This window comes from Pongo abelii, chromosome 19 (genome assembly GCF_028885655.2).
Source record: "Pongo abelii isolate AG06213 chromosome 19, NHGRI_mPonAbe1-v2.0_pri, whole genome shotgun sequence".
NCBI lineage: Eukaryota > Metazoa > Chordata > Mammalia > Primates > Hominidae > Pongo > Pongo abelii.
The window spans coordinates 69457331-69482223 of record NC_072004.2 but is presented as its reverse complement, the minus strand read 5'-3'; the positions used below and the strand labels follow the sequence as shown (position 1 = coordinate 69482223).

The 24893-nt window shown below is 54.3% G+C and overlaps 1 protein-coding gene and 1 long non-coding RNA gene across 4 annotated transcripts; one reads left to right on the top strand and one right to left on the bottom strand.

The window, feature by feature from the left end:
- The first annotated feature begins 71 nt into the window (after positions 1 to 71).
- On the top strand, positions 72 to 24893 carry CACNB1 (calcium voltage-gated channel auxiliary subunit beta 1). 3 transcript variants are annotated; one of them, XM_054546334.2, is made up of 14 exons: positions 72 to 350; positions 2787 to 2873; positions 6175 to 6294; positions 10841 to 10963; positions 11516 to 11652; positions 11873 to 11949; positions 13297 to 13316; positions 13583 to 13663; positions 14065 to 14123; positions 14308 to 14417; positions 14585 to 14736; positions 20608 to 20703; positions 21154 to 21339; positions 23037 to 24893. In XM_054546334.2, the coding sequence occupies exons 1-14, from the start codon at positions 267 to 269 to the stop codon at positions 23499 to 23501; spliced, it is 1797 nt and encodes a 598-aa protein (XP_054402309.1). In that variant the 5' UTR covers positions 72 to 266; the 3' UTR covers positions 23502 to 24893. The 3 variants fall into 3 exon arrangements, with proteins under 3 accessions (XP_054402309.1, XP_063574244.1, XP_024090841.2); XM_063718174.1 differs by lacking the exon at positions 13297 to 13316 and adding an exon at positions 12341 to 12495; XM_024235073.2 differs by lacking the exons at positions 13297 to 13316; positions 23037 to 24893 and adding an exon at positions 12341 to 12495 and having other exon boundaries at positions 21154 to 21444.
- LOC129054929 (uncharacterized) lies at positions 14073 to 24104 on the bottom strand. The gene is made up of 4 exons (XR_008519554.2): positions 23977 to 24104; positions 22735 to 22831; positions 21354 to 21490; positions 14073 to 14215 (listed from the first exon to the last, which is right to left on the bottom strand). It is a non-coding gene; the product is annotated as an uncharacterized LOC129054929 (long non-coding RNA).

Below are 24893 nucleotides of genomic sequence, written 5' to 3'. Positions count from 1 at the left end.
GGGGCTGCGAGGGGCGGGGCCGGGCGGGCGGAGGGAGGGAGCGAGGGAGGGGCGCGGGGAGATGCTGAGCCTACGGGGGAGGCGGCGGCGGCAGTGGAGAGAGCGGGAGGAGCGAGGCAAGGCAGGAAGGAGGCAGCCGAAGGCCGAGCTGGGTGGCTGGACCGGGTGCTGGCTGCGCCGCGCTGCTTTCGGCTCCCACGGCCTCTCCCAGGCGCTGAGGGCGCCCGGCTGGGCCGGGCCGGCGGCGGGAGGGGAGGATCCTCTCCATGGTCCAGAAGACCAGCATGTCCCGGGGCCCTTACCCACCCTCCCAGGAGATCCCCATGGAGGTCTTCGACCCCAGCCCGCAGGTGAGGCGTGGTGGCCCGGCCCAACGGGAGGGGGCCGCTCCCGCGGACCGTGTTGAGGTCGGCTCGAGAGGCGCGGGAGAAGAAGGGGTTATATGCCGGGCGCGGAAGAGACAGGGATGCCTGCGCGCCCCCCATCCTTGCAGGTTGTGATTGATGGGCGCTGGGCCTGGGGCTGGGTGGCGATGCTGCGGAGCGGGGAGGGGGCGGGTGGGCTGCCTGTCACCCTCGCCTCCTTATCTCCCCCGCGTCAAGGTTCCTGCCGCTTGGGCACCAGCTTCAGTGGGCTGAGCGTGGGGGTGCTGGTGGAGGGGGTATCTGGGCCTTGAGAAGGGGAGGTTGCAGGAGGCTAGAAAGCGAGCCAGGCAAGGGGGGCGACGCAGAGCACGCTCGGGGGCGCCAGGCGGGTGTGGGTGGGGCGGGGGTGGCACGAAGAGGTGGCCGAGGCGATGGTCAGAGGGCGGTGCCAAATGCCAACAGGCCTTCAAAGCCGCAGACACTGGTTCTCGAGGGTAGGGAAAGGGCCAACCCCGGGCGAGGTCCCCTCCCAGCCACCTAGGCTCCATGTCTATGTCGGACCTGCTCCCCTCCCCCCACACCCACGTTGACTTACCCCACCCCCACCCCCGCCCCAAAAACGCCTCCAAAGTTTGGAAAGTTGGATGGATGCCAACTCACGGGAGGGGGAAAAGCTGTTTTACCTGGGGGAGGGGTCTACTTCTCCATCCCCACCCGCACACTTTTCCTACACCCCTGGTTACCCCCAGGAAGTGGCATTCTTGGGCACGGTGGGTTCCCATGGGGTGACCAGCAGGCTCTGGGATGGTCGCGCCAGGGGATTTCTTTGGGACTGTCCTCCAAGGATAGCATTAACTCTTCTGTTACTGTGGCCACCAGCTGTAACCACCATGATAATGTGACTGATGGGTATGTAGAGGGGTCAAGTCAGACCTAAAAATACCTTCCTCCACCCCAGGCCCCTTTGAGCCTGGGAGGCAGCTGACTGGGGCCTTCCTTTCAGCTGTCCCCTGTCCCTCTGAGTGCCACTCCCTTTGCCCAGCCTGGCAGTGCGGGGGAGGGTGGTGTCTGGGATTCACTGGGGGATCCTCCTAGGTTTGTAGGGAGCATCAAAACTAGAGTTGGGGTATATGTCTGGTTTGAGAGAAGGGCGGGGAGGGGAGGATCTTGGAAGGGTCCCCAGGGGCCCTCCTCTCCCATTTTCCATCCTCTTTCTTGTACCCTGATCCCAGCAGCCAAAGCCCCCAGTCTGGTCATGGCCCCTCCAGGTTCTTTGGCCAAAGAAAGTCTAGGATAGAGACGGAGGGCAGGGACTTGGAAGTCTGAGCCCTCACTCACTCTCCCCATTCTGAACTGGGCTGAGGCCAAGTGTGTGTGGGTACGAGCTGGGGAGGGCCAGAAGCAGCTCTTCTTACAGGAGGACTGGAAATACCTGACGCCCTTAACCTGAACGTGTGGCTTCCTGAATGGTCAGGCAGTATTTCCTCCACCCGGTCTCTGAGACTGAGCCAGCTTACCCCCTAGGGATCTGTGGGGCTGTGTCCTAGGCTTATGTGGTGCGGGGCCGAGGGACATTTAGATTGACGTAGCCTGATGGGTACCATGGGCATGGGGCATGGGCAGTGGCAGCTGGGGGCCACAGGGTAGAAGCTTGATCCCTCTTGCCCCCTTGGGGAGGATTGTAGCTACTGTGATTGTGAGAGGGAGCTGAGAAAAAGTCCTGTCTGGGCAAGGAATGAGAGTGGGGAGCAAAATCTGCCCCCATGGTGCCAGGGATTGGGCTGGATGTTTACTCTCCAAATACAGTTCCATGTCCCTGCTCCCTCCCCAGAAATCTGGCTCTGAGTCTCCAAGAGAGCTGTCATCCCCTCCCTACTCTGTGAATAGCGAAGGGAAGAGTTGGGCACGGAGGAGAAGCCAGGCTGGGCCCTGGGTTGGCAGTTCCTCCTCTCTGGGGGCCACCAACACAAACAGCCCTGCTCTGCTCCTGCGGAGGGGGAGTGAGGGGGACTTTCCCGCTCTCCCCACCCAACACCCAGCACTGCCGGCTGCCTCTCCCTTCCTCGGAGGCCTCTGCAGCCTGCCCAGCATCTTAATTAGCTCTGCTGCCTAATGAGCCTCCAGCTTCTCCGCGCCTCCCCCCTTCCCAGCCTCTCTGGCTTGGTTTGGGGGTTTCCGTGTGGGCATTCTAGGGCTCTCTTGCACTGGTCCCCACTCCTGGCTGTGCTCTGGGCCCTCTCCATGAGGATGGGAGACCCTCCCTCCCCTTGGGTCCTACCACCTCAGGAGGAAGGTGCAGGGGAGTGGGGGTGGGGCTGGGAGTGCTGTTCCCAAGCTTGGCTGTAGCTCTGGGGCTGGCAAGATGAGGGTTGGGAAAGGGCCCTTCTGATTCTACTCTTGTTCCTTTCCTGGCCTCTTCAGGGCAAATACAGCAAGAGGAAAGGGCGATTCAAACGGTCAGATGGGAGCACGTCCTCGGATACCACATCCAACAGCTTTGTCCGCCAGGTAATGGGGAGGCTGGGCGGAGAGGAGGGAGGTGGCTGGTTGGTGGAGACCAGCATTGGTGAGCCAGGTCTGCGGTATTCTCCAGGCACCCTTCCCTGTGCCATTTGTCACCTGCCTGGAGCCACCCCATCACCCTGACACCCCATGACCTCTCCTGGATGTGCTGTCAGCGGCACCTACTCGCTCAGCCCCCGCCCCTGCCCGGCCCTTCCCCCAGCACCAGGCACCCTCCCCTGCTGCCTGCTGGCCTGCGTCATCTCATTCAGGGACAGCCTGGCCTGCCTCCCTGTAGCTTGCTTCGGGCTGTCACCCACTCCCCCTGCCGGCTGTCTGCTTCCATGTCCTCCCCCAGAATCTGTGACAGGGTGGGGTGGAGGCAGGTCCTAGGAAAAGCAGAGCAAGGATGTTTGGGTCCCTGTAGTCCTGGTGAGGTCCTGGCCAGGGAAACATGCTCCTCACCTCGAGACATGACTGTCTAAGAAGCACAGAGAAAGGGTGATGGTGACGGGGGTGGGGGTGGTTGAGGCATGAGGCTGTTGATTTTATAATAGAGAAGACGGTAGCCCAGCACCCCTGCCTGAAAGGGTGTAACTGAGAATAGCTTTCTGGGGTCTTCTGTGCTCAGTCAGTAAGCGGCTGCTCTCATCTCTCTGTCAACCCTGGGCCATCTTAGGCTCAGGGTGAGGGACCGAGAGAGGCATGTGGTTGCTATGACTACTTAGCATCTCACCAAAGCCTGGTACCCAAAAAAGGCAAGAGGGGCTTGGGATTAGACAAGGAAAAGGCGTGCATTGAAGAGGAAATGGGCAGGGCATTCGAGGGCAGAAGACAGCACAGAGAAGGGGTCCTCTGGAGATGAGCCCCTCCCTTCCACCTTGGGCCAGGAGCGAGGGCAATGCCAGGCAGATCCACCACTAATTAGAGTGAGGCCCTTCTTTCCGTTTCTTCTGTCTCTACAGCACTTGGCACATGTGAGCCTCAGTCTGACTTGGGAGGTTCAGGAAGGGGAGGCTTCATTCTAGCCTTTTCTAAGTATAGGAACAGATAGGAAGTCTTTTCTTCAATCACTCCCTCATCCCTCCTGTTGCAGGACATGGCCAGGGCTAGGAAGAATGACGCTGTGCTTTTATTGCCCCTCTTGGCAGAAAAGGACCTTGGCTCCTTCAGTGTTTGCCAACCCAGGGAGTCAGACCCCAGCCTCCAATTCTTCCTCCTTTTAGCTCCCCAGCTCTGATCCCCGGTAGGTGGTGGGGAGTGGTGGGGGGGCAGTCCTTGCCACATCTCTGAGCTAAATATACCCTAGCAGTTTGCACATGTAGCAACTCTGCTTGTAACCTGAGCCCCCAAGGGAACGGGCAGTTTGGGCCACCCCCTAGGCCAGCAGGGCCAGGCACTGAGGGCGCCGGGATGGAGGCGCCCAGCCGGACCCTGGTGGTGGTGAGCTGGGGATGGAGTGGGGTGGTGGCGGGTAGAACAGCCTCTCAGGAAAGCTGGCGGAGGGCAGCCTTTACTGCAGCCTGTCTCCATGCCTCCTCACTGTTTCCTGTCTTCTGCCATTTCTGATGTGTGCGTGTGTATGTGCATGCATGTGTCTGCATATGTGTGTGTATGTGTGCGCATGCCTACATGTGTGTCTGTGTGCACCTGTGTGTCTGCATATGTGTGTGTGTGTCTGCCCGCACATGTGCGTCTGCATGTGTGTCTGTGTGTGTGCATGTAACTGTGTGTGTGTGTGTGTGTGTGTGTGCGTGCGCGTGCCTGCGTGGGTGCTGGGGTCGGTGAGTGTGTGCGCGTGTATGCCTGCATGTGTGCTGGGGTTGGTGAGTGAGTGTGTGTGCACGCGCATGCCCGCGTGTGTGTTGGGGTTGGCGAGTGCCTCTCTGCTAGTCTGTCTCCCTGTCTGTTTCCCTGGCTCTTTGACTCTGCATGCTCCCATCAGGGTGGAGAGTGGGAGATACGCTGGTTTTCTCTCCTTCTCTCCTTCTTGCCTTTTTCTCCACTTCTATTAGTGACCCCCGCTCCACCCCAACCCTTCCCACGCGGGTCTCCCATTTTCATTATTTGGCTGGGAAAGAGATGGGCAGCTGCACCAGTTAATGACCTGAGGCCCCTGGGGAGAGGTGGGACTTTGTCTTCTGTCTTTCCCAGGTCCCCTCCATGCCAAACCCATGGACCTTCCTGGCCAAGTGACCCTTTTCTGCCCTCAGGAAAGAACCCCTACATCTCTGCAGTCCTCCTCTTTTGCCACATAACCTCCTATGCCTTGTCCAACACCACCTCTGCATAGTCACACAAATCCACACCTCCTGCCTCCTGCCCTCGCGTGTCCCCCAACCTCAGGGTCACAGATGTCTGGGAGCTCCCCCCCAGTCCACTCACATGTGGCTGTACGCACACAGTCATATGCAGCCAACTATAGAGCACACCCTCCTCCACACATTTGTACTTGCACATCCACGCACACACATGAATAAGCACGTGCATTCCCACTACCAGGTCTGTATGGGCAACATGTGTCTTACACATATGTGTGCATCCCTAAAGGAGTCCCTTGTGCTCTGGGTTGGTCATTGTGGTCAAAGCCAGCTGTCTGGCACCCAGCAGCCCTCATTTCAGGGAAAGCCCTGTCCCATATCCTGCTCTTAACTTGCCTCTTTGGTCTGTACCAGCCTGGAACTCTTGGGTTCTCTTGTGTCCTAGGAGAGCCTGAGGACTGAGGCTGTAAGTAGTGAAGTTTGATTCTGACAGTACCAGCTAGAGGAGCAGGGGAGGTAGGAGTCTATCTCCCTCTACCCTTGAACAGAAGCTGGCAAAATCTGTGGTGACCCTATCCTGCGGAGCAGGCCGTCCGCGGCTGATAGTGCAGAGAGCTCAGGCCGAAGCTGGTGGCTGCAGTCCCTGGAATGGATGCCACTGGACCTCAGCTGAGTCTATCTCAGCGGGTGCTGGGGGCAGGGGAGGGAAGGAGCAGTGGGAGTAGAGACTCGTCCCTGGCATTCCTCCCTTGCCTTGTGCCCCTATCAGGTTCCCACCCCTCCCTGGGCCCCAAGCAGCTGTCCTTGGGCCTGCCTTCATCTCCTGCTTGCTGCTGTCACCCTCACTAGGGCCACACTTTCCCCAGGGGCCTGAGAAATCTCAGCTCCTGGTCCCTTCCACCTAATACCACCTTCTCTTAGCCCTTGTGTCATGCTGGGCTGGCTGGGGCTTGAGGCATCCATGATGGGTCGCACCTCCATGCCTTCCTGGGCCCAGGAGCTGGGAGGGGCAGCAATGGCCCTGATCTGGCTCTCTCTATTTTCAGGGCTCAGCAGAGTCCTACACCAGCCGTCCATCAGACTCTGATGTATCTCTGGAGGAGGACCGGGAAGCCTTAAGGAAGGAAGCAGAGCGCCAGGCATTAGCGCAGCTCGAGAAGGCCAAGGTGAGAAGGATGTGGGGAGGGGCTGTGCTGGCATGATTTCCCCCAGTCCTGGGCCGCAGAGAGAGCCCAGACAGACCCAGGGCCAAGTCTTGACCCAGCCACTTCCTAGTACCCCTGAACCTTGCGCCTCCGTCCTTCACCTGCACAATGTGGGCTATAATACCTGCCTGCTTATACAGTATAATAAGTATAATAAGTGCCTGTTATTATACTGTTTCCACACATAATAAGGGCTTGATAAGTGCTAAACATTTCTTTTTTTTTTTTTTTTTTTGAGACGCAGTCTTGCTCTGTCACCCAGGCTGGAATGCAGTGGCGCGATCTCAGCTCACTGTAACCTCCGCCTCCCGAGTTCAAGTGATTCTCCTGCCTTAGCCTCCCGAATAGCTGGGATTACAGGTGCGCACCACCACGCCTGGCTAATTTTTGTATTTTTAGTAGAAACGGTGTTTCACCATGTTGGCCAGCCTAGTCTCAAACTCCTGACCTCAAGTGATCTGCCCGCCTTGGCCTCCCAAAGTACTGGGATTACAGGCGTGAGCCACTGCACCTGGCCAGTGCTAAAATCTCCACATCTTCCTGGAATCAAACTTCCTGGGCTGGAATCCTGGTCCTGACTCTTTTTTTTTTTTTTTGAGACAGAGTTTCGCTCTTGTTGCCCAGGCTAGAGTGCAATGGCGCGATCTTGGCACACTGCAACCTCCACTTCCCGGATTCAAGCGATTCTCCTGCCTCAGCCTCCTGAGTAGCTGGGATTACAGGCATGCTCCACCATGCCCGGCTAATTTTGTATTTTTAGTAGAGATGGAGTTTCTCCATGTTGGTCAGGCTGATCTTGAACTCCCGATCTCAGGTGGCTCAGATCAGCCAGCCTCAGCCTTCCAAAGTGCTGGAATTATAGGCTCTGGTCCTGACTCTTTTTTTTTTTTTTGAGACAGAGTCTCGCTCTGTCACCCAGGCTGGAGTGCAGTGGTATGATCTCGGCTCACTGCAAGCTCCGCCTCCTGGGTTCACGCCATTCTCCTGCCTCAGCCTCCCAAGTAGCTAGGACTACAGGCGCCAGCTGCCACACCTGGCTAATTTTTTGTATTTTTAGTAGAGACGGGGTTTCACCGTGTTAGCCAGAATGGTCTCGATCTCCTGACCTTGTGATCCGCCCCCGTCAGCCTCCCAAAGTGCTGGGATTACAGACATGAGCCACCGTGCCTGGCCTGGTCCTGACTCTTAGTAGCTGTGTGATCTTAGGAAAGTCACATTAAAAGGAAGATAATAATACCACTTAACTTCAGAGGATTTTTTATTTTTGTGATGAATATAAATGAGAGAATATGTGTGAAGTATGTAACATGGTACCTGGAACACTAAATGGTCATTACTGTCATTATTGTTTTCTTAAATTTAATTTTAGGCCAGGTGCGGTGGCTCACGCTTGTAATCCCAGCACTTTGGGAGGCCGGGTTGGGCGGATCACTTGAGGTCAGGAGTTCGAGACCAGCTTGGGCAACGTGGTGAAACCCCGTCTTTACTAAAAATACAAAACTTAGCTGGGTGTGGTGGCGTACGCCTGTAATCCCAGTTACTTGGGAGGCTGAGGCACCAGAATCGCTTGAACTAAGGAGGCGGAGGCTGGAGTGAGCCGAGATCGCACCACTGCACTCCGGCCTGGGTGACAGAGCGAGACTCTGTCTCAAAAAACATAATAATAAATAAATTTAAATATTTATTATTTTTTATGAGACAGGGTCTCTCTCTGTCACTCAGGCTGAATGTAGCGGCGTGATCACGGCTCACTGGAGCCTTGACCTCCCATCTCAGCCTCCTGAGTACCTGGAACTATAGAGGCATACCACCACACCTGGCTGATTTTTTATTTTTTGTAGAGATGGGATCTTGCTATGTTGCCCAGGCTGGTGTTGAACTCCTGGGTGCAAGTGATCCTCCTACCTCAGCCTCCCAAAGTGCTAGGATTACAGGCATGAGCCACTATGCCCAGCCCCTTTTATTTATTTATTTATTTTTGAGATGGAGTCTCACACTGCCGCCCAGGCTGGGGTACAGTGGTGTGATCTCGGCTCACTGCAGCCTCTGCCTTCCAGGTTCAAGCGATTCTCCTTGCCTCAGCCTCCCAAGTAGCTGGGATTATAGGCACCCGCCACCATGCCTGGCTAATTTTTTTTTGTATTTTTAGTAGACATGGGGTTTCACCGTGTTGGCCAGGCTGGTCTCAGAACTCCTGACCTCGTGATCTGCCTGCCTTGGCCTCCCAAAGTGCTAGGATTACAGGCGTAAGCCACTGTGCCCAGCTTCCCCTTTTATTTTTTAAAAACAGACAGAGCCGGCTGAGTGCGGTGGCTCACGCCTGTAATCCCGGCACTTTGGGAGGCTGAGATGGGTGGATCACCTGAGGTTGGGCGTTTGAGACCAGCCTGACCAACATGGTGAAACCCCATCTCTACTAAAAATACAAAACTAGCCAGGTGTGATGGCGCATGCCTGTAATCCCAGCTACTTGGGAGGCTGAGGTAGGAGAATCGCTTGAACCAAGGAGGCAGAGGTTGTGGTGAGCTGAGATTGCGCCATTGCATTCCACCCTGGGCAACAAGAGCGAAACTCCGTCTCAAAACAAAACAAAACAAAACAGACAGGATCTCCCTATATTGCTCAGGCTGGTCTCAGACTCCTTCCCTCAAGCCAGTATTGGGATTACAGGTGTGAGCCACTGTGCCTGGCTGCTATTATTATTATTAGTAGTAGTATTTTATTTTATTTTGAGACAGAGTCTCGCTCCATCGCCCAAGCTGGAGTGCAATGGCACGATCTTGGCTCGCTGCAACCTCCGCCTCCTAGATTCAAGTGATTCTCCTGCCTCAGCCTCCTGAGTAGCTGGGATTACAGGTGCGCACCACCATGCCCAGCTAATTTTTGTATTTTTAGTAGAGACAGGGTTTCACCATGTTGGTCAGGCTGGTCTCGAACTCCTGACTTTATGATCCACCCGCCTTAGCCTTTCAAAGTGCTGGGATTACAGGCATGAGCCACTGCGCCCGGCCTATAACTGTTATTTAATTTATTTATTTTGTTTTGTTTTTGAGATGGAGTTTCGCTCTTGTTGCCCAGGCTGGAGTGCAATGGCACCATCTCAGCTCACTGCAACCTCCACCTCCCAGGTTCAAGTGTTTCTCCTGCCTCAGCCTCCCAAGTAGCCAAGATTACAGGCATGTGCCACCACGCCATGCTAATTTTGTATTTTTAGTAGAGACAGAGTTTCACTATGTTAGTCTTGGCTGGTCTCGAACTTTTGACCTCAAGTGATCCACCCGCCTTGCCCTCCCAAAGTGCTGGGATTACAGCAGTGAGCCACCGTGCCCGGCCTGCTATTATTATTATTTTTTCTGGGTATCATTGTGGGCTTCCCCACCCCCAACCTTTTTCATTCCTGAGTGCCCCGCCTCCACCCTGAGAGGGCTGAATTCCACGTTTTGCTTTCTTGTTTTTTACTGTAAAAGTTAATATACATGGAGAAAACCATACAAGCCAATTCAGTATACATTTTTTTTTTTTTTTTGACGGAGTCTCACTCCGTCATCCATGCTGGAGTATAGTGGCATGATCTCGGCTCACTGCAACTCTGCTGCCCTGGTTGAAGTAATTCTCCTGCCTCAGCCTCCCAAGTAACTGGGATTACAGGCATCTGCCATTGCGCCCAGCTAATTTTTGTATTTTCAGTAGCGACAGGGTTTCACCATCTTGGCCAGGCTGGTCTTGAACTCCTGACTTCATGAATCCACCTGCCTCTGCCTCCCAAAATGCTGGGATTACAGACGTGAGCCACCGCACCCAGCCTTTTTTTTTTTTTTTTTAGACAAGAGTCTTGCTCTGTCATCCAGGCTGGAGTGCAGTGGTGCCTTCTCAGCTCACTGCAACTTCTGCTTCCTGAGTTCAAATGATTCTCATGCCTCAGCCCCCTGAGTAGCTGGGATTACAGGTGTGTGCCACCATGCCCAGCTAATTTTTTTGTATTTTTAGTAGAGACAGAGTTTCACCATGTTGGCCGGGCTGGTCTCAAACTCCTGGTCTCAAGTGATCCACCTGCCTTGGCCTCCCAAAGTGTCAGTATACATTTTGTTGTTGTTGTTGTTGTTTTGAAATGGAGTCTTTGCCCAGGCTTGAGTGCAGTGACAATCTCGGCTCACTGCAACTTCCACCTTCCAGGTTCAAGCAACTCTCCTGCCTCGGCCTCCCAAGTAGCTGGGATTATAGGCACCCACCACCACGCCTGGCTAATTTTGTATTTTCAGTAGAGACGGGGTTTCACCATGTTGTTCAGGCTGGTCTCAGACTCCTGACCTCAGATGATCCACCTACCTTGGCCTCCCAACGTGCTGGGAATACAGGTGTGAGCCACCACACCCTGCCCATGTCCATATACATTTCAAGGAACAATTACAAAGCAAACATCCAAGTAACCACCACTACTGTCAGGAAGTTGTACATTACATTGTGGTTTGCCCTCTAGTTGCCATCCTCCCCTGTGTGCCTCCTCTAGACCAAGCCAGTGGCATTTGCCGTGCGGACAAATGTCGGCTACAATCCGTCTCCAGGGGATGAGGTGCCTGTGCAGGGAGTGGCCATCACCTTCGAGCCCAAAGACTTCCTGCACATCAAGGAGGTGGGTATCTGGAGGGAGGGTAGGGAAGTGGGTGCCAGGAGACAGGCAGCCAGAGTGCTAGTGGACAAAAGGCTTCTGAGCCAAGCAGAGCCAGGCTGAATCTGCTGTGTGACCTTAGACAAATCTCTCCACCTCTCTGAGCCTCTGAATTTTCTACTGGAAAAATGAGGTGGTAATGCTTAGGTCAGAAGGTTGTTGGGAGGGTTTGTTAGGGGGTCTGAACTGGCTTGGCGGTGTGCCAGGGACATGTAGGTATCCCCATTTATTCCAGCGGCCTTTGTAGAGTAGGGTGGGCACATGGGGACAAGAAGGACTCTCAAAATTGCATTGGGCTGGTGGCAGGGTGGTCCATGGCCAGAAAGGATGCTGGTCCTGGAGTTGTCCTGAGAATTGGCAGCTCCACTCAGAGGCTGGAGCCAGGGCTGGGGATTTTTGAGGGTGCCACCCCTGGGCTGGGAGGTGAGTCTGGGCGTTTCCCCTAGAGAGTGACGGCTACCTTGCCCCTGCAGTTTCCCTCTTGCTCTTTTCACCCACCTGCCATATTCTTTGCAGAAATACAATAATGACTGGTGGATCGGACGGCTGGTGAAGGAGGGCTGTGAGGTTGGCTTCATTCCCAGCCCCGTCAAACTGGACAGCCTTCGCCTGCTGCAGGAACAGAAGCTGCGCCAGAACCGCCTCAGCTCCAGGTGTCTGGATGGGGCAGGGGAAGGGGATGCTGCCAACCCCAGGAGAGGCCATACAGCCTGGACTAGGCCTCAATGGTTGCCCCTGGCCCTGAGGGCACAGAGCTGCCTGTGGCATCACCAGTGGGGCTGGAGCACCTCCGGGGGTGCCGCATGTGAGAGGATGAGATCCCCCCACGCCCACCTCTTTGCTCACAAGCTTGATTTGCCTCTGCCCACACAGCAAATCAGGCGATAACTCCAGTTCCAGTCTGGGAGATGTGGTGACCGGCACCCGCCGCCCCACACCCCCTGCCAGTGGTAAGAGCCATCGCCATGCAGGGGTTTGGGGAGAAGCTCCTGGGTGGGGTGGTCTCATCACTCCCTGAATCCTCCTTTCCCTGCAGTAGGAAACACCCCAATCTTGAGTCCCCCAAGCACATGCAGTGGTTCCCCCTCCATGAAGAGTAGGATACCCCTCGAGCTGGGCCTGTCATGTCTCTCCTCTCCCTTTTCTTTGGTAGCTCCATCTCTCTGCCTGATTCCCTTGCCCTGCCCCCATTCATTTCTCCCAGCCCTGTTCCATTCACCTCTTCTTCTTTCTTTTTTCCCCATCCCCATCCCTGCGTTCTGTACTTGTGTCTCCACGTTCATCTCACTCCTTCTCCCCACCTCGCCTCCCTTCTCCCTCTCTCCTGACTCTCCGGTCCAGGTAATGAAATGACTAACTTAGCCTTTGAACTAGATCCCCTAGAGTTAGAAGAGGAAGAGGCCGAGCTTGGTGAGCAGAGTGGCTCTGCCAAGACTAGTGTTAGCAGTGTCACCACCCCGCCACCCCATGGCAAACGCATCCCCTTCTTTAAGAAGGTAATTCTTGCTGTGTTCTTGCAAGAGGTGGGGGAGTCAGGGCCAGCACTTTGGTGGAGGGAAGGGGGCTGTAATGGATTCAGATGTGGTACCAACCTGTTCTGTGGGCATCAGGGCTTCCTGCTGAGGTGGAGGGAAGGGTAGTGTGGGCACATCCCCCTCCACACACAACTCCACCCTGGCCCGATCTCCAGGAAGGAGATCTTGCCCTTGGAAGGTTGCCCCCACACCTGGGGCAGCAGGGTTTGGTGGTCATGAACCCTGACCTCTCCCCTCACTCCCAGGGACCTGCTCTGGTGTTGGTGTCTACCCTGGCATGTGAAGCAGGGCATGGGATGGCATTCCTTCTTTGACCTTTTTTGACTCTCTGGGTGGGCACATAGTGGGTGGGGGGGCTGCTGGCTGCAAAACAAGACAGTTAAGGGAACCCCTAAAATGGGCAGGTTGGCATGCACTGGGGGCAGGAGATGGGCACCAAGGTAGGGGCTGTCACCCTCTCCAGCTCTTTTCCAAGACCCCGAAGAGGGCAGGATATGTCTGAATATTCCCACATCCACTGGACTGACTGTCAGTCCTGCTCCCAGCCCTGATCCAGGGCCACCTCTGGCTCCCCCTTGGTGTGGGGTCCCGTTCCCCGTCTCTGGCTCTGTCTGTCACTAACACGCATGCCCTGTTATCTCTCCTCGTCTGCCCGGCTCTCCCTCCCTCTCTTGTCCTGGCTCCTGCCTTGCCCTCTGCCCCTGCCTGGGTCCCCTTCCCTCTCTCCTCCCCCTTCCCTCTCTTGGCAATCTCTGGACCCAGCCAAACAGAAGCAGAAGTCGGTGAGTATCACAGCTTTCTGTGTCCTCCTCCCCACTCCCTGGGATGAGCTAGGGGGACCTTCTAACACCCATTCCCACATCTGTCCCCCATTTCCCCCACCCTTCCTGGTTCTCCCTGGCCATCCCTCCCCACCCCCACCCTGATCCCCACATCTGGGCTCTGGGACCAGGGTGGGGGAAGGCTGCATGAGGGAGCCTGGAGTCTGGGGGAGAGGATCTAATGTCATCTCCACTCTGGGGTTTCCCCTCCCTGCTTCCCCCTCCAGACAGAGCATGTGCCCCCCTATGACGTGGTGCCTTCCATGAGGCCCATCATCCTGGTGGGACCGTCGCTCAAGGGCTACGAGGTAGGACTTCCTAGAGGGGAGTGGATGCAGAGGGGCCTTAGAAAGATGTTCAGACCCCAGAGAGATCCCCTAGAAGGGCCCAGATCCCAAGGCATCCTCCCAGGAGGGCTATAGACCTTCAGAGACAACCCCCAGGGGGCCCAATCCATGGAAAGACCCACTCAGAGGAGCCCCATCCCCCAAAGAAACCCTCAGAAGAGCCCTCCCAGAGATGCCACTCACAGGGACCTTGGAACCAGAGACCCCAGTGGAGGCCCCTCAGACCCAGACCCCCGCCCGCCGTAAAGGCCTGTCCAGAAGAAAGTGGAACGTGAGGGTACAAATACCCAGCCACTCAGAGTCTGAGCGGCTTTAAATGCCTGCCTTCTCCTCCCTCCCTCCCCACAAACCCCCACCCCCAGGTTACAGACATGATGCAGAAAGCTTTATTTGACTTCTTGAAGCATCGGTTTGATGGCAGGTAAGATCCTGGGAGCTGCTCCTCGCACCTGCCGTTGCTCTCTGCTGCTGGGGATGGGCAGGATGCCTCGAATCACAATCCTGGGACTCTGACTGAGGAACAGAAGGCGGGCCTGGAACTGGGGAGTGGGCAGGGCATTCCAGCCCACCCTGACCCCTGACTCCCCTCTTGCCCCATTCCCCAGGATCTCCATCACTCGTGTGACGGCAGATATTTCCCTGGCTAAGCGCTCAGTTCTCAACAACCCCAGCAAACACATCATCATTGAGCGCTCCAACACACGCTCCAGCCTGGGTGAGCCCACTCCTGCTGTCTTCACTCCCCCTTTCTGGGCCGGACATGGGAGGGGTGGGGGGTGTGGGAGGTAGTGGGCAGGGCCATCTCCAGGAGCGTTCCCTCTACCCACTGCTTCCTGGGAGGCCACCTGACATTCCCCCATCCATATGGCTCCATGCCCCCAGCTGAGGTGCAGAGTGAAATCGAGCGAATCTTCGAGCTGGCCCGGACCCTTCAGTTGGTCGCTCTGGATGCTGACACCATCAATCACCCAGCCCAGCTGTCCAAGACCTCGCTGGCCCCCATCATTGTTTACATCAAGATCACCTCTCCCAAGGTGGGTGCAGGAGCCTGACCCTGGCCGGGACAGCGTGGTTTAAAAGGGCTGCTTGGGTTTAAATCCCAGCTCCACTGCTTGCTAATTATGTGAATTAATCTGCCTGAGTCTTAGTTTCCTTCTCTGTAAAGCTCCATCGTATTGTCAAGTGTTTCAACCTCATATGAATGTATAGCGCTTAGCAAATGGTCTGATACAACATGTTAGCTATTATTTACTATTATTAGGGTCATGCAGACCAGTCCCCTGTCTCCACTCTGATTGACCTCCCACCCTTGGACTGAAAGAATTCTGTGCTTTTTGTTCCAGTGCCACCAGCTACTTGGCAGTTGGGAGGTCTTTCCTTTCTTCTTCTTCTTCTTCTTCTTCTTCTTCTTCTTCTTCTTCTTCTTCTTCTCCTTCTCCTTCTTCCTCCTTCCTCCTTCCTCCTTCCTCCTTCCTCCTTCCTCCTTCCTCCTTCCTCCTTCCTCCTTCCTCCTTCCTCCTTCCTCCTTCCTCCTTCCTCCTTCCTCCTTCCTCCTTCCTCCTTCCTCCTTCCTCCTTCCTCCTTCCTCCTTCCTCCTTCTTCCTTCTTCCTTCTTCTTCTTCTTCTTCTTCTTTCTGTCAGGATCTCACTCTGTCACCCAGGCTGGAATGCAGTGATGCAATCATAGTTCACTGCAGCCTCTACCTCCTGGGCTAAAGCAATCCACCCACCTGGGCCTCCCAAGTAGCTGGGACTACAGGTGTCCACCACCATGCCTGCCTAATATTTTTATTTTTTAGAGATGGGATTAGCTGTGTTGCCCAGGCTGCTTTCCTCTCTTGACATCAGCCCTTTTTGCTGCAGTGTCCTCATTTGGACTTTGATAGAGGGGAAATCGGTAGAAAGGCCGCCTTACTTTTTCCTTGTATTGCAGCACCATTAACTTTCCCTTCTAGATGCCAGTGGGGATCTGAGAAACATGGAGGAAGAGTTGAGGTGAAGGATTTGAAGTTAGAAGACAGCATGGGCTTGAAATTCTAGCTCTGATTGGTTTACGTATTGATTTATTCTTATTGTTGGTTGTTTTTTATTGAACTTGGAATCTTGGGGGAATTATTTAGCCTCTGATTCTCTATTTCTTCACCTATAAAGTGGTGTTATAATCCCTCTCTTGTGTTATTGTTGAGAGGATTGCTGTAAGGAGCCCAGTATACTCTCTGATTTATTTATTTATTTATTTATTTATTTTAGACGGAGTCTTGCTCTGTCACCAGGCTGGAGTGCAGTGGCGTGATCTTAGCTCACTGCAACCTCCACCTCCCAGGTTCAAGCGATTCTCCTGCCTCAGCCTCCTGAGTGGCTGGGACTACAGGAGCGCACCACCACGCCAGGCTAATTTTTTGTATTTTTTAGTAGAGATGGGGTTTCACCATGTTGGCCAGGATGGTCTCGATCTCCTGACCTCGTGATCCGCCCACCTCAGCTTCCCAAAGTGCTGGGATTACAGGCGTGAGCTACCGCGCCCGGCCTACTCTCTGATTTGTCAGGGCAGCCAATAGTGGTAACCATTATCATCCCATGAGCTGAGCTCCCTGGACCAGTTACTTAACCTTTTTTTTTTTTTTTTTTGAGACAAAGTTTTGCCCTGTCACCCAGGCTGGAGTGCAGTGGTGCGATCTCACTACAGCATCCGCCTCCCAGGTTCGAGTGATTCTTGTGCCTCAGTCTCCCGAGTAGCTGGGGTTAGGATTACAAGCACACACCACCACACCTGGCTATTTTTTTTTTTTTCTTTTTGAGAAGGAGTCTCACTCTGTCACCCAGGCTGGAGTGCAGTGGTGCGATCTTGCTCACTGCAACCTCTGCCTCCTGGGTTCAAGTGATTCCTCTGCCTCATCCTCCTGAGTAGCTGGGACTACAGGCGCATGCCACCACACCTGGCTAATTTTTGTATTTTTAGTAGAGACGGGGTTTCACCATGTTGGTCAGGTTGGTGTCGAACTCCTGACCTCGTGATCCACCGGCCTCGGCCTCCCAAAGTGCTAGGATTACAGGTGTGAGCCACTGTGCCCGGCCACACCTGGCTAATTTTTGTATTTTTAGTAGAGACAGGTTTTCACCATGTTGGCCAGGCTGGTCTCAAACTCCTGACCTCAAGTGATTTCTCCTGCCTCATCCTCCCTAAGTGCTGGGATTACAGGCGTGAGCCACCGCGCCCAGCCTACTTAACCTTTCTGAGTCCTCTGTTTCTAATGAGATAAAGGGGATAATGGGATTTAAGTACTTCCTGAGGGGAGTTGAAAGGACCAAATGAGATAATGGATGCAAAAACACTGAACTAGAAAGTAACCAATGCTTCCATTTCCCCCACTGAGGTTAGGAGGAGGGACTCTGGAACCAGGCAGCCTGGACCTTCTACTCCAGGGCTATCACTTACTGGCTCTGTGTTCCTTTGGCAAGTGGCCAAACATCTCTATGCCTTGGTTTCCTCATCTGCAGCATAGGCATACTGGGTTTGTGAAGATTAAATAAATGGGTTAACCATGAAAAATGTTTGGTATTGGGCCAGGCACGGTAGCTCACACCTGTAATCTCAGCACCTTGGGAGGCCGAGGCTGGCGGATTGCCTGAGTTAAAGAGTTCAAGACCACCCTGGGCAACATGGTGAAACCCTGCCTCTACTAAAATTCAAAAAATTAGCTGGGCATGGTGGTGGGCACCTGTAATTCCAGCTACTCAGGAGGCTGAGGCACAAGAATTGCTTGAACCCAGGAGGCGGAGGTTGCAGTGAGCCAAGATCCCATCACTGCACTCCAGCCTGGGTGACAGAGCAAGACTCTGTCTCAAAAATAAATAAATAAATAAATAAAAATAAATGCTTGGTATCCTAGAACTATATCTGTTCCATTTTGTAAAAAGTTTTTCATTTTCAAATAATTTCAGATTTACAGAAGTGTGGCAAGAATAGTATCAAAAAAATCTTATTTTTTGAATATTCTTCACCAGGATTCACTAATTTTTTAACAGTTTTATTGAGGTAGAATTCCCATACCATTAAGTTCAGCCACTTAAAGTCTATAAGCCAGGCTTGGTGGCTTATACCTGTAATCCCAGCACTTTGGGAGGCTGAGGCAGGTGGATCGCTTGAGCTCAGGAGTTGGAGACCAGCCTGGGCAACATGGCAAGACCCTGTCTCTATTAAAAAATAAAAAATAAATTAAGTGTACAGTCTAATTTTTTTCAGATTCACAAATTTTGAAACATTTACTTTTATCTTTCTCTCTGTCTTTTTTTTGGAGGGGGGATGAAGTCTCGGTCTGTCACCCAGGCTGGAGTGCAGTGGTACGATATTGGCTCACTGCAATCTCTGCCTCCCAGGTTACAGTGATTCTCCTGCCTCAGCCTCCCAAGTAGCTGGGATTACAGGCGCCCACCACCACACCTGGCTAATTTTTGTATTTTTAGTAGAGACAGAGTTTCACCATGTTGGCCAGGCCGGTCTCGAACTCCTGACCTCAAATGATCCACCCGTCTCAGCCTCCCAAAGTGCTGGGATTATAGGCGTGAGCCACCATGCCTGGCCTATATTGTGTTTCTTAAGAACAACATCATTGTCTTACACAACCATGATGCAATTGTAAAATTCAAGAATTGTTTCTAAAATATAGTCCATATTAGTTTTTTTGTTTTTTTGTTTTTTTTTTTTTTGAGCTAGGGTCTCACTCTGGCTGCCCAGGCTGGAGTGCAGTGATGCGGTCTTGGCTGACTGCAGCCTCTGCCTCCCTAGGTCAAGCAGTTCTGCCTCAGCCTCCTGAGTATCTGGGATTACAGGCGCCTGCCACCATACCCAGCTAATTTTTGTATTTTTAGTAGAGACGGAGTTTTGCCATGTTGGCCTGGCTGGTCTCGAACTCCTGACCTCAGGTGATCCACCCCACCCCCCATCCCCCCCCCCGCCTCCCAAAGTGCTGGGATTACAGGCGTGAGCCACTGTGCCGGTGTAGAATGCCCTTCATAGCAACATTTCCCCCAATCCAGGAACCAACCCAGGATCACGTGTTGCCTGTTTTTTTTTAGACAGAGTCTTGTTCTGTCGCCCAGGCTGGAGTGCAGTGGCATGATCTCAGCTCACCTCAACCTCTGCTTCCCAAGTTCAAGTGATTTTCATGCCTCAGCCTCCTGAGTAGCTGGGACTACAGGCATGTGCCACCACGCCAAGCTAATTTTTGTATTATTATTATTTTTTAATAAAGACAGGGTTTCACCATGTTGGCCAGGCTGGTCTTGAACTCCTGGCCTCAGGTGATCCACCCGCCTCAGTCTCCCAAAGTATTGGGATTACAGGTGTGAGCCACTGCGCCCAGCCTAGTTTTCTTTCTTTCTTTCTTTCTTTCTTTTTTTTTTTTTTTGAGACAGAGTCTCACTCTGTCGCTCAGGTTGGAGTGCAGTGGCGATCTCAGCTCACTGCAAGCTCTGCCTCCCAGGTTCATGCCATTCTCCTGCCTCAGCCTCCCAGGTAGCTGGGACTACAGGCACCCGCCACCACGCCCAGCTAATTTTTTTAGTAGAGACAGGGTTTCACCATGTTGGCCAGGATGGTCTGGATCTCCTGACCTTGTGATCCACCTGCCTTGGCCTCCCAAAGTGCTGGGATTACAGGCATGAGCCACTGCACCCGGCCCTCTTTCTTTCTTTTTTTTTTTTTTTTGAGACAGAGTCTTGCTCTGTTGTCCAAGCTGGAGTGCAGTGGCACCATCTCGGCTCACTGCAAGCTCTGCCTCCATTCTTCTGCCCCAGCCTCCTGAGTAGCTGGGACTACAGGCGCCCACCACCACACCCGGCTAACGTTTTGTATTTTTAGTAGAGATGGGGTTTCACCGTGTTAGCCAGGATGGTCTCGATCTCCTGACCTCAAGATCTGCCCTCCTCGGCCTCCCAAAGGGCTGGGATTACAGGTGTGAGCCACTGCGCCCAGCCAGCCTAGTTTTCTTTAATCTGGAAGGCTTCCTCAGCCTTTCTTGAATTTTCCAGAGACTGACATTTAGGCAGAGTATAGGACAGCTATTTTGTAGACTGTCCCTCAGTGTGCATTTGTGTGATTGTTCTTCATGATTAGTTTCTGGTTTTGCATTATTATAATTATGGTTCTTGTTGTTGAGATGAGAATGATAACAGTAGCTATCTAACAGGATTGTTGTCAGGACTAAATTGATCATGTGAAAAGCACAGAACAATGCTGGTATGTAGCAAGTGCCCCATAAAGGAAGACTGTTGTTGTTGCTGTTGTTAACACAGAGGGTGTGGCTGGGCTCAGTGACTCATGCCTATAATCCCAGCACTTTGAGAGGCTGAGGCAAGTGGATCACTTGAGGCCAGGAGTTTCAGACCAGCCTGGGCAACATAATAAGACCCTGTTTCTACAAAAAAATAAAAAAAAATTAGCGGGGTATGATGGCATGTGCCTGTAGCCCTAGTTACTCAGGAGGCTAGGCTGGGGCTTGCTTGAGCCCAGAGTAGAGTGAACTATGTTCACACCACCGCACTTCAGCCTGGGTGAAAGAGCGAGAACCAGTCTCTAAAATTAAAAAAAAAAAAAAAAAAAAAAAAAAAGGAGGGTGGGCGGGCCTACAAACAAGGTTAGAGAAGTTGAGAAGGAGAATCACTGCCCTTCATATAGCCCCTAAGGAAGGCTGGCATGACACCAGGAGAGAGCCTGAGCATTGCATAGGGTAGACACAGGGCTGCTGAGGTCATTTCTGCAGAGGTGCCCAGGGCTGAGAGTTATGGAGCATTCAAGGGTCCTGACACTGGCTCTCCATGCTGATCCAACCAGGACCCACCTCTCTGACTGGGTGCATTGCTTGAGTCCCTCTAGCTCCTCTTCCTTTTCTCCATCCCCAAACCAGGTACTTCAGAGGCTCATCAAGTCCCGAGGAAAGTCTCAGTCCAAACACCTCAACGTCCAAATAGCGGCCTCGGAAAAGCTGGCACAGTGCCCCCCTGTGAGTGCCTAGATCCCGGGGAAGGGAATGGAGGGAGGACATTTGGGTTGTCCTGGTTTTCTCTGGCCTACATGAGAGACAGAGTGACCAGGAACACCTGGGTCAGGCCCGTGGGTGCAGACTGGTCTTCCGGGAAGAGCGCAGGTCCGTCAGTCAAAGACTGGGTTCAAGCCCCAGAAGCACCCTTCTCCGTGGAGAGTCAAGCCCTGTCTCCCAGCCTTGGTTGCCTTATCTCTAGAGTGAGGGAGTTGGACTGAGTGCCAAAACTTCTTGCAGTTCTGCCAATCTGTAGATCTGAGAGCTCTCCTTCCCTTCTTCCACATCCAGAGGCCTCTTTTTAACCTTGTCCTTCAATCCCTTGACTCTACCCACTGCACCCAGGCCACACCCTCAACCCCCTTGGCCATGCCCCACTCATCCCAGCCCTGCCCCCTAACCCCGCCTTCACAGGAAATGTTTGACATCATCCTGGATGAGAACCAATTGGAGGATGCCTGCGAGCACCTGGCGGAGTACTTGGAAGCCTATTGGAAGGCCACACACCCGCCCAGCAGCACGCCACCCAATCCGCTGCTGAACCGCACCATGGCTACCGCAGCGCTGGCTGCCAGCCCTGCCCCTGTCTCCAACCTCCAGGTACAGGTGCTCACCTCGCTCAGGAGAAACCTCGGCTTCTGGGGCGGGCTGGAGTCCTCGCAGCGGGGCAGTTCGGTGCCCCAGGAGCAGGAACATGCCATGTAGTGGGCGTGGCGCCCTGCCCGTCTTCCCTCCCACTCTGGGGTCGGAACTGGAGTGCAGGGAACATGGAGGAGGAAGGGAAGAGCTTTATTTTGTAAAAAAATATGATGAGCGGCAGCTTCTGGTGTCTGTGGTTTTTGATGGGTCTGGGGCTTCTGGTGCTGTCTTCCTGGGCCTGGTGCCATAGGACCGCATCTGCTGCCCGCTGGATATGAGGCCTGATGGGAGCGCTTTTAAGACAAGGGACTAGGAAGGACATGCGAGGAAGACTGATAAACTGATTCGCTGGACTCCACACCCTTTTTAGACCCAACAGAGCAGGGGCCTTCAGAGCCAGGGAAACCTACGTTAAACCTGGACTCTCCCTCCCTGGAGCCCTGACTCCACAAGGCCCCTCAAGAGGGACCAAGAATGTGGCATCTTCTATGACTTGATGCTGAACCTTCCACCATTCTCCCAGTTAAAGTCCAGGAAAGGACCTCCCATGGGAGACCCATCCTGCCTTGCCCTCATCCCATGGGAGCCACAGCCCACCTCTTGATTGCACACCATTAAGTATAAGGTCCTAAGGAGCCAGAAGAAACCCATGAAATCATTCTAGACTGTAGCTTTGAAATTTGTTTTCAGCAACAGAGCCCATTTGTTCAATGAATCTTATATGGAAGCCGAGGATGTAAATAATGCATCCTTGCTCTGCCCTGAGGGAGCCAGGGGAATGGCCTCCCCTCTACCTCCATGGGGACCCCTGAAGCACTTCTGTGCCCTCCCCACCCAACGCCACCCCAGATCTCTAGGTAACAGTTTGGAAACTGCTGCTCAGGTCTAACCCCCATCACATTACAACCAAGAAATGAGGCCACAGAGTGGGGAACTGTTTGCTTAGGGTCACACAGCTTGACATGGCAGGGGAGGGACTGGAACCCCTCTTGTGCCCCACCTCCACGTGACATTTGGTGATGAGGACACTGGGCCACCTCTTCATCTTCAGTAGGAGGGGGACACCCAGCAGCCTTCCCCAGCTTGCTGCTTTGAGTGCTTGTTGGGGGCAAGGGAGGAATCCCATCAGCCTTGGAGATGGTGTCATCTGACTAGGGAATGGTGGGAGAAACATGGGGTTCTCAAAGCCTGAGATTGGGGTTTGGTGTGGGTCGAAGAAGCCAGGGTCAGCAGGTTTGAGCTGAAATCCCTTTAATATATTTGGAAAACCAAAGGTAATGACTAACCCAATCAACCACTAATGAGTGGCAATACTGAGCTGTTGATGATGATTAACCCCAAGATAGCATTAATGACCTGCATTGAGGAAGCGGTGACTCATGGCTCACGGCTGTTGGCCATAGTTGCCCTGAAAGTTCATATGTCCTCACATCTGTTGAAGGTCGGGTGCCCCCTGTCCAGAGAGAGGAGCATATGCCCTGAGGTCTGTCCTCTGGCTGGGCTCCAGAGCCATTTGTCCCCGGGGCCCCTCCCCTAGAGCCAGCACCCTCTTCATCCAGGCCGGACCTCTTAATGCTGTCACTAACTTGACTTGCTTTGTTGTGTTTTTCTCACCCCTGCCTGATCTGCATGGTGTGTGCTGTCCGTCTGCTAACCAGGGACCCTACCTTGCTTCCGGGGACCAGCCACTGGAACGGGCCACCGGGGAGCACGCCAGCGTGCACGAGTACCCAGGGGAGCTGGGCCAGCCCCCAGGCCTTTACCCCAGCAGCCACCCATCAGGCCGGGCAGGCACGCTACGGGCACTGTCCCGCCAAGACACTTTTGATGCCGACACCCCCGGCAGCCGAAACTCTGCCTACACGGAGCTGGGAGACTCATGTGTGGACATGGAGACTGACCCCTCAGAGGGGCCAGGGCTTGGAGACCCTGCGGGGGGCGGCACCCCCCCAGCCCGACAGGGATCCTGGGAGGACGAGGAAGAAGACTATGAGGAAGAGCTGACCGACAACCGGAACCGGGGCCGGAATAAGGCCCGCTACTGCGCTGAGGGCGGGGGTCCAGTTTTGGGGCGCAACAAGAATGAGCTGGAGGGCTGGGGACGAGGCGTCTACATCCGCTGAGAGGCACAGGCCACACGGCGGGAGGAAGGGCTCTGAGCCCAGGGGAGGGGAGGGAGCGAGGGGCTCACACCGGACATGTATTCGCCTCCAGGGGGCGCTGTCTCCCTCCTTTCAGATGCCTTTGCTCAAAGTTTGGGGTTTCTTCGGTGTTATCATCCCAGCTCCTGGGAGGCCCTTAAGCCCCACCCGTCGGTTTTTACCTGCCTGTTGTGGATGGATGGGGGATACCCACCTTTCTGAAGTGTCCCCTTTCTCCCATCTTAAGGGGCTCTCCTCCCTCACCCTCCTAGAGAAAAGGTGCACTTCCTTAACTCTTTCTACTCGGGGCCCTAAGTGACGGTCCTAAGTGGGATGGCTCTCCTTCTCCCAAGCTGCAGTACTGGGGAAGGGCTGGGCGCTTTTCCTGGAAAGGGAGGCCACAGATTCTTTCCCATGGGGGCTCTTTTCCCCAGACCCCAGATCCAAGGTCCCTCACCCTGCCTGCCCCTTCCTCCCAGCTTCCTGGCAGCATTGTCTGGTCGGTGAAAGCCATAGCATGGACGTCCCATGGGGAGCTTGTCTTGGGGAGGGTTCTGGGTGGAAGCTGGCAAGCATACAGCACCCTGTACCCTCTGTGGCCATGGCAACGTCCAGGGCCCAGAACCCTGAGGAGTGAGCAGCCGAGACGCTGCTCCCCACCCCCCACCTCCATGCCTCAGCCTTTGCCTACCCCAGGAATGAGCTTGGCCTCCAACATCCCTTGCCTGCTGCCATTAGAAGAGGGGGCCCCTCTGCATCTGAGCCCCCCATCCCTGTGCCACCTGGGTGTGGAGCCCATGGAACACTCTGGTCCGCCTCATTTTAAACCAAAAAACTGCTCCTTCACCCTCACCCTGAGGCCCCAGGGGAGAGGACCCATGGGATGGTGCCCAGGGGTTGCCTTGGGACCTCGGATCTCCTCTGGGGGGCTTGGCTGCTGCTGTTGCTGCTCTGTATTTGCCTCTCGTGATTCTGTTTGTTACCCATGTTCACTTCCCCCAGGAGAGGCCTTGGTACCCCCTCTCCCCTGGGGCATCCCTCTGCCTTGGCATCCCTGTAGCCCAGCAATCCTGCCCCTCCCCAGCATCCCAGCTGGGCCAGAGAGAGCCGACTGTGCCAACAAGGACTGGGCCCTGCCCGGCTGCCCGCCTCAGGGATGGGCACCTCATGCCTGTCTCGCCACCTCCTGTGCCAATGTCCCACCCTCCACCTGGGGGTGGGGTGCAGCTTCCACTTACTGATTAGAAGACACCACTGCCCGCCCTTCCCCCCTCCCTGTCTGGTGTCCTGTGCCCCCATCTGTCTGTCTATATTTGTCTGTACTCCCCTAGGAGAAGTATTTTGCCATATATAAAACCACTGTCCTGTCCTTTG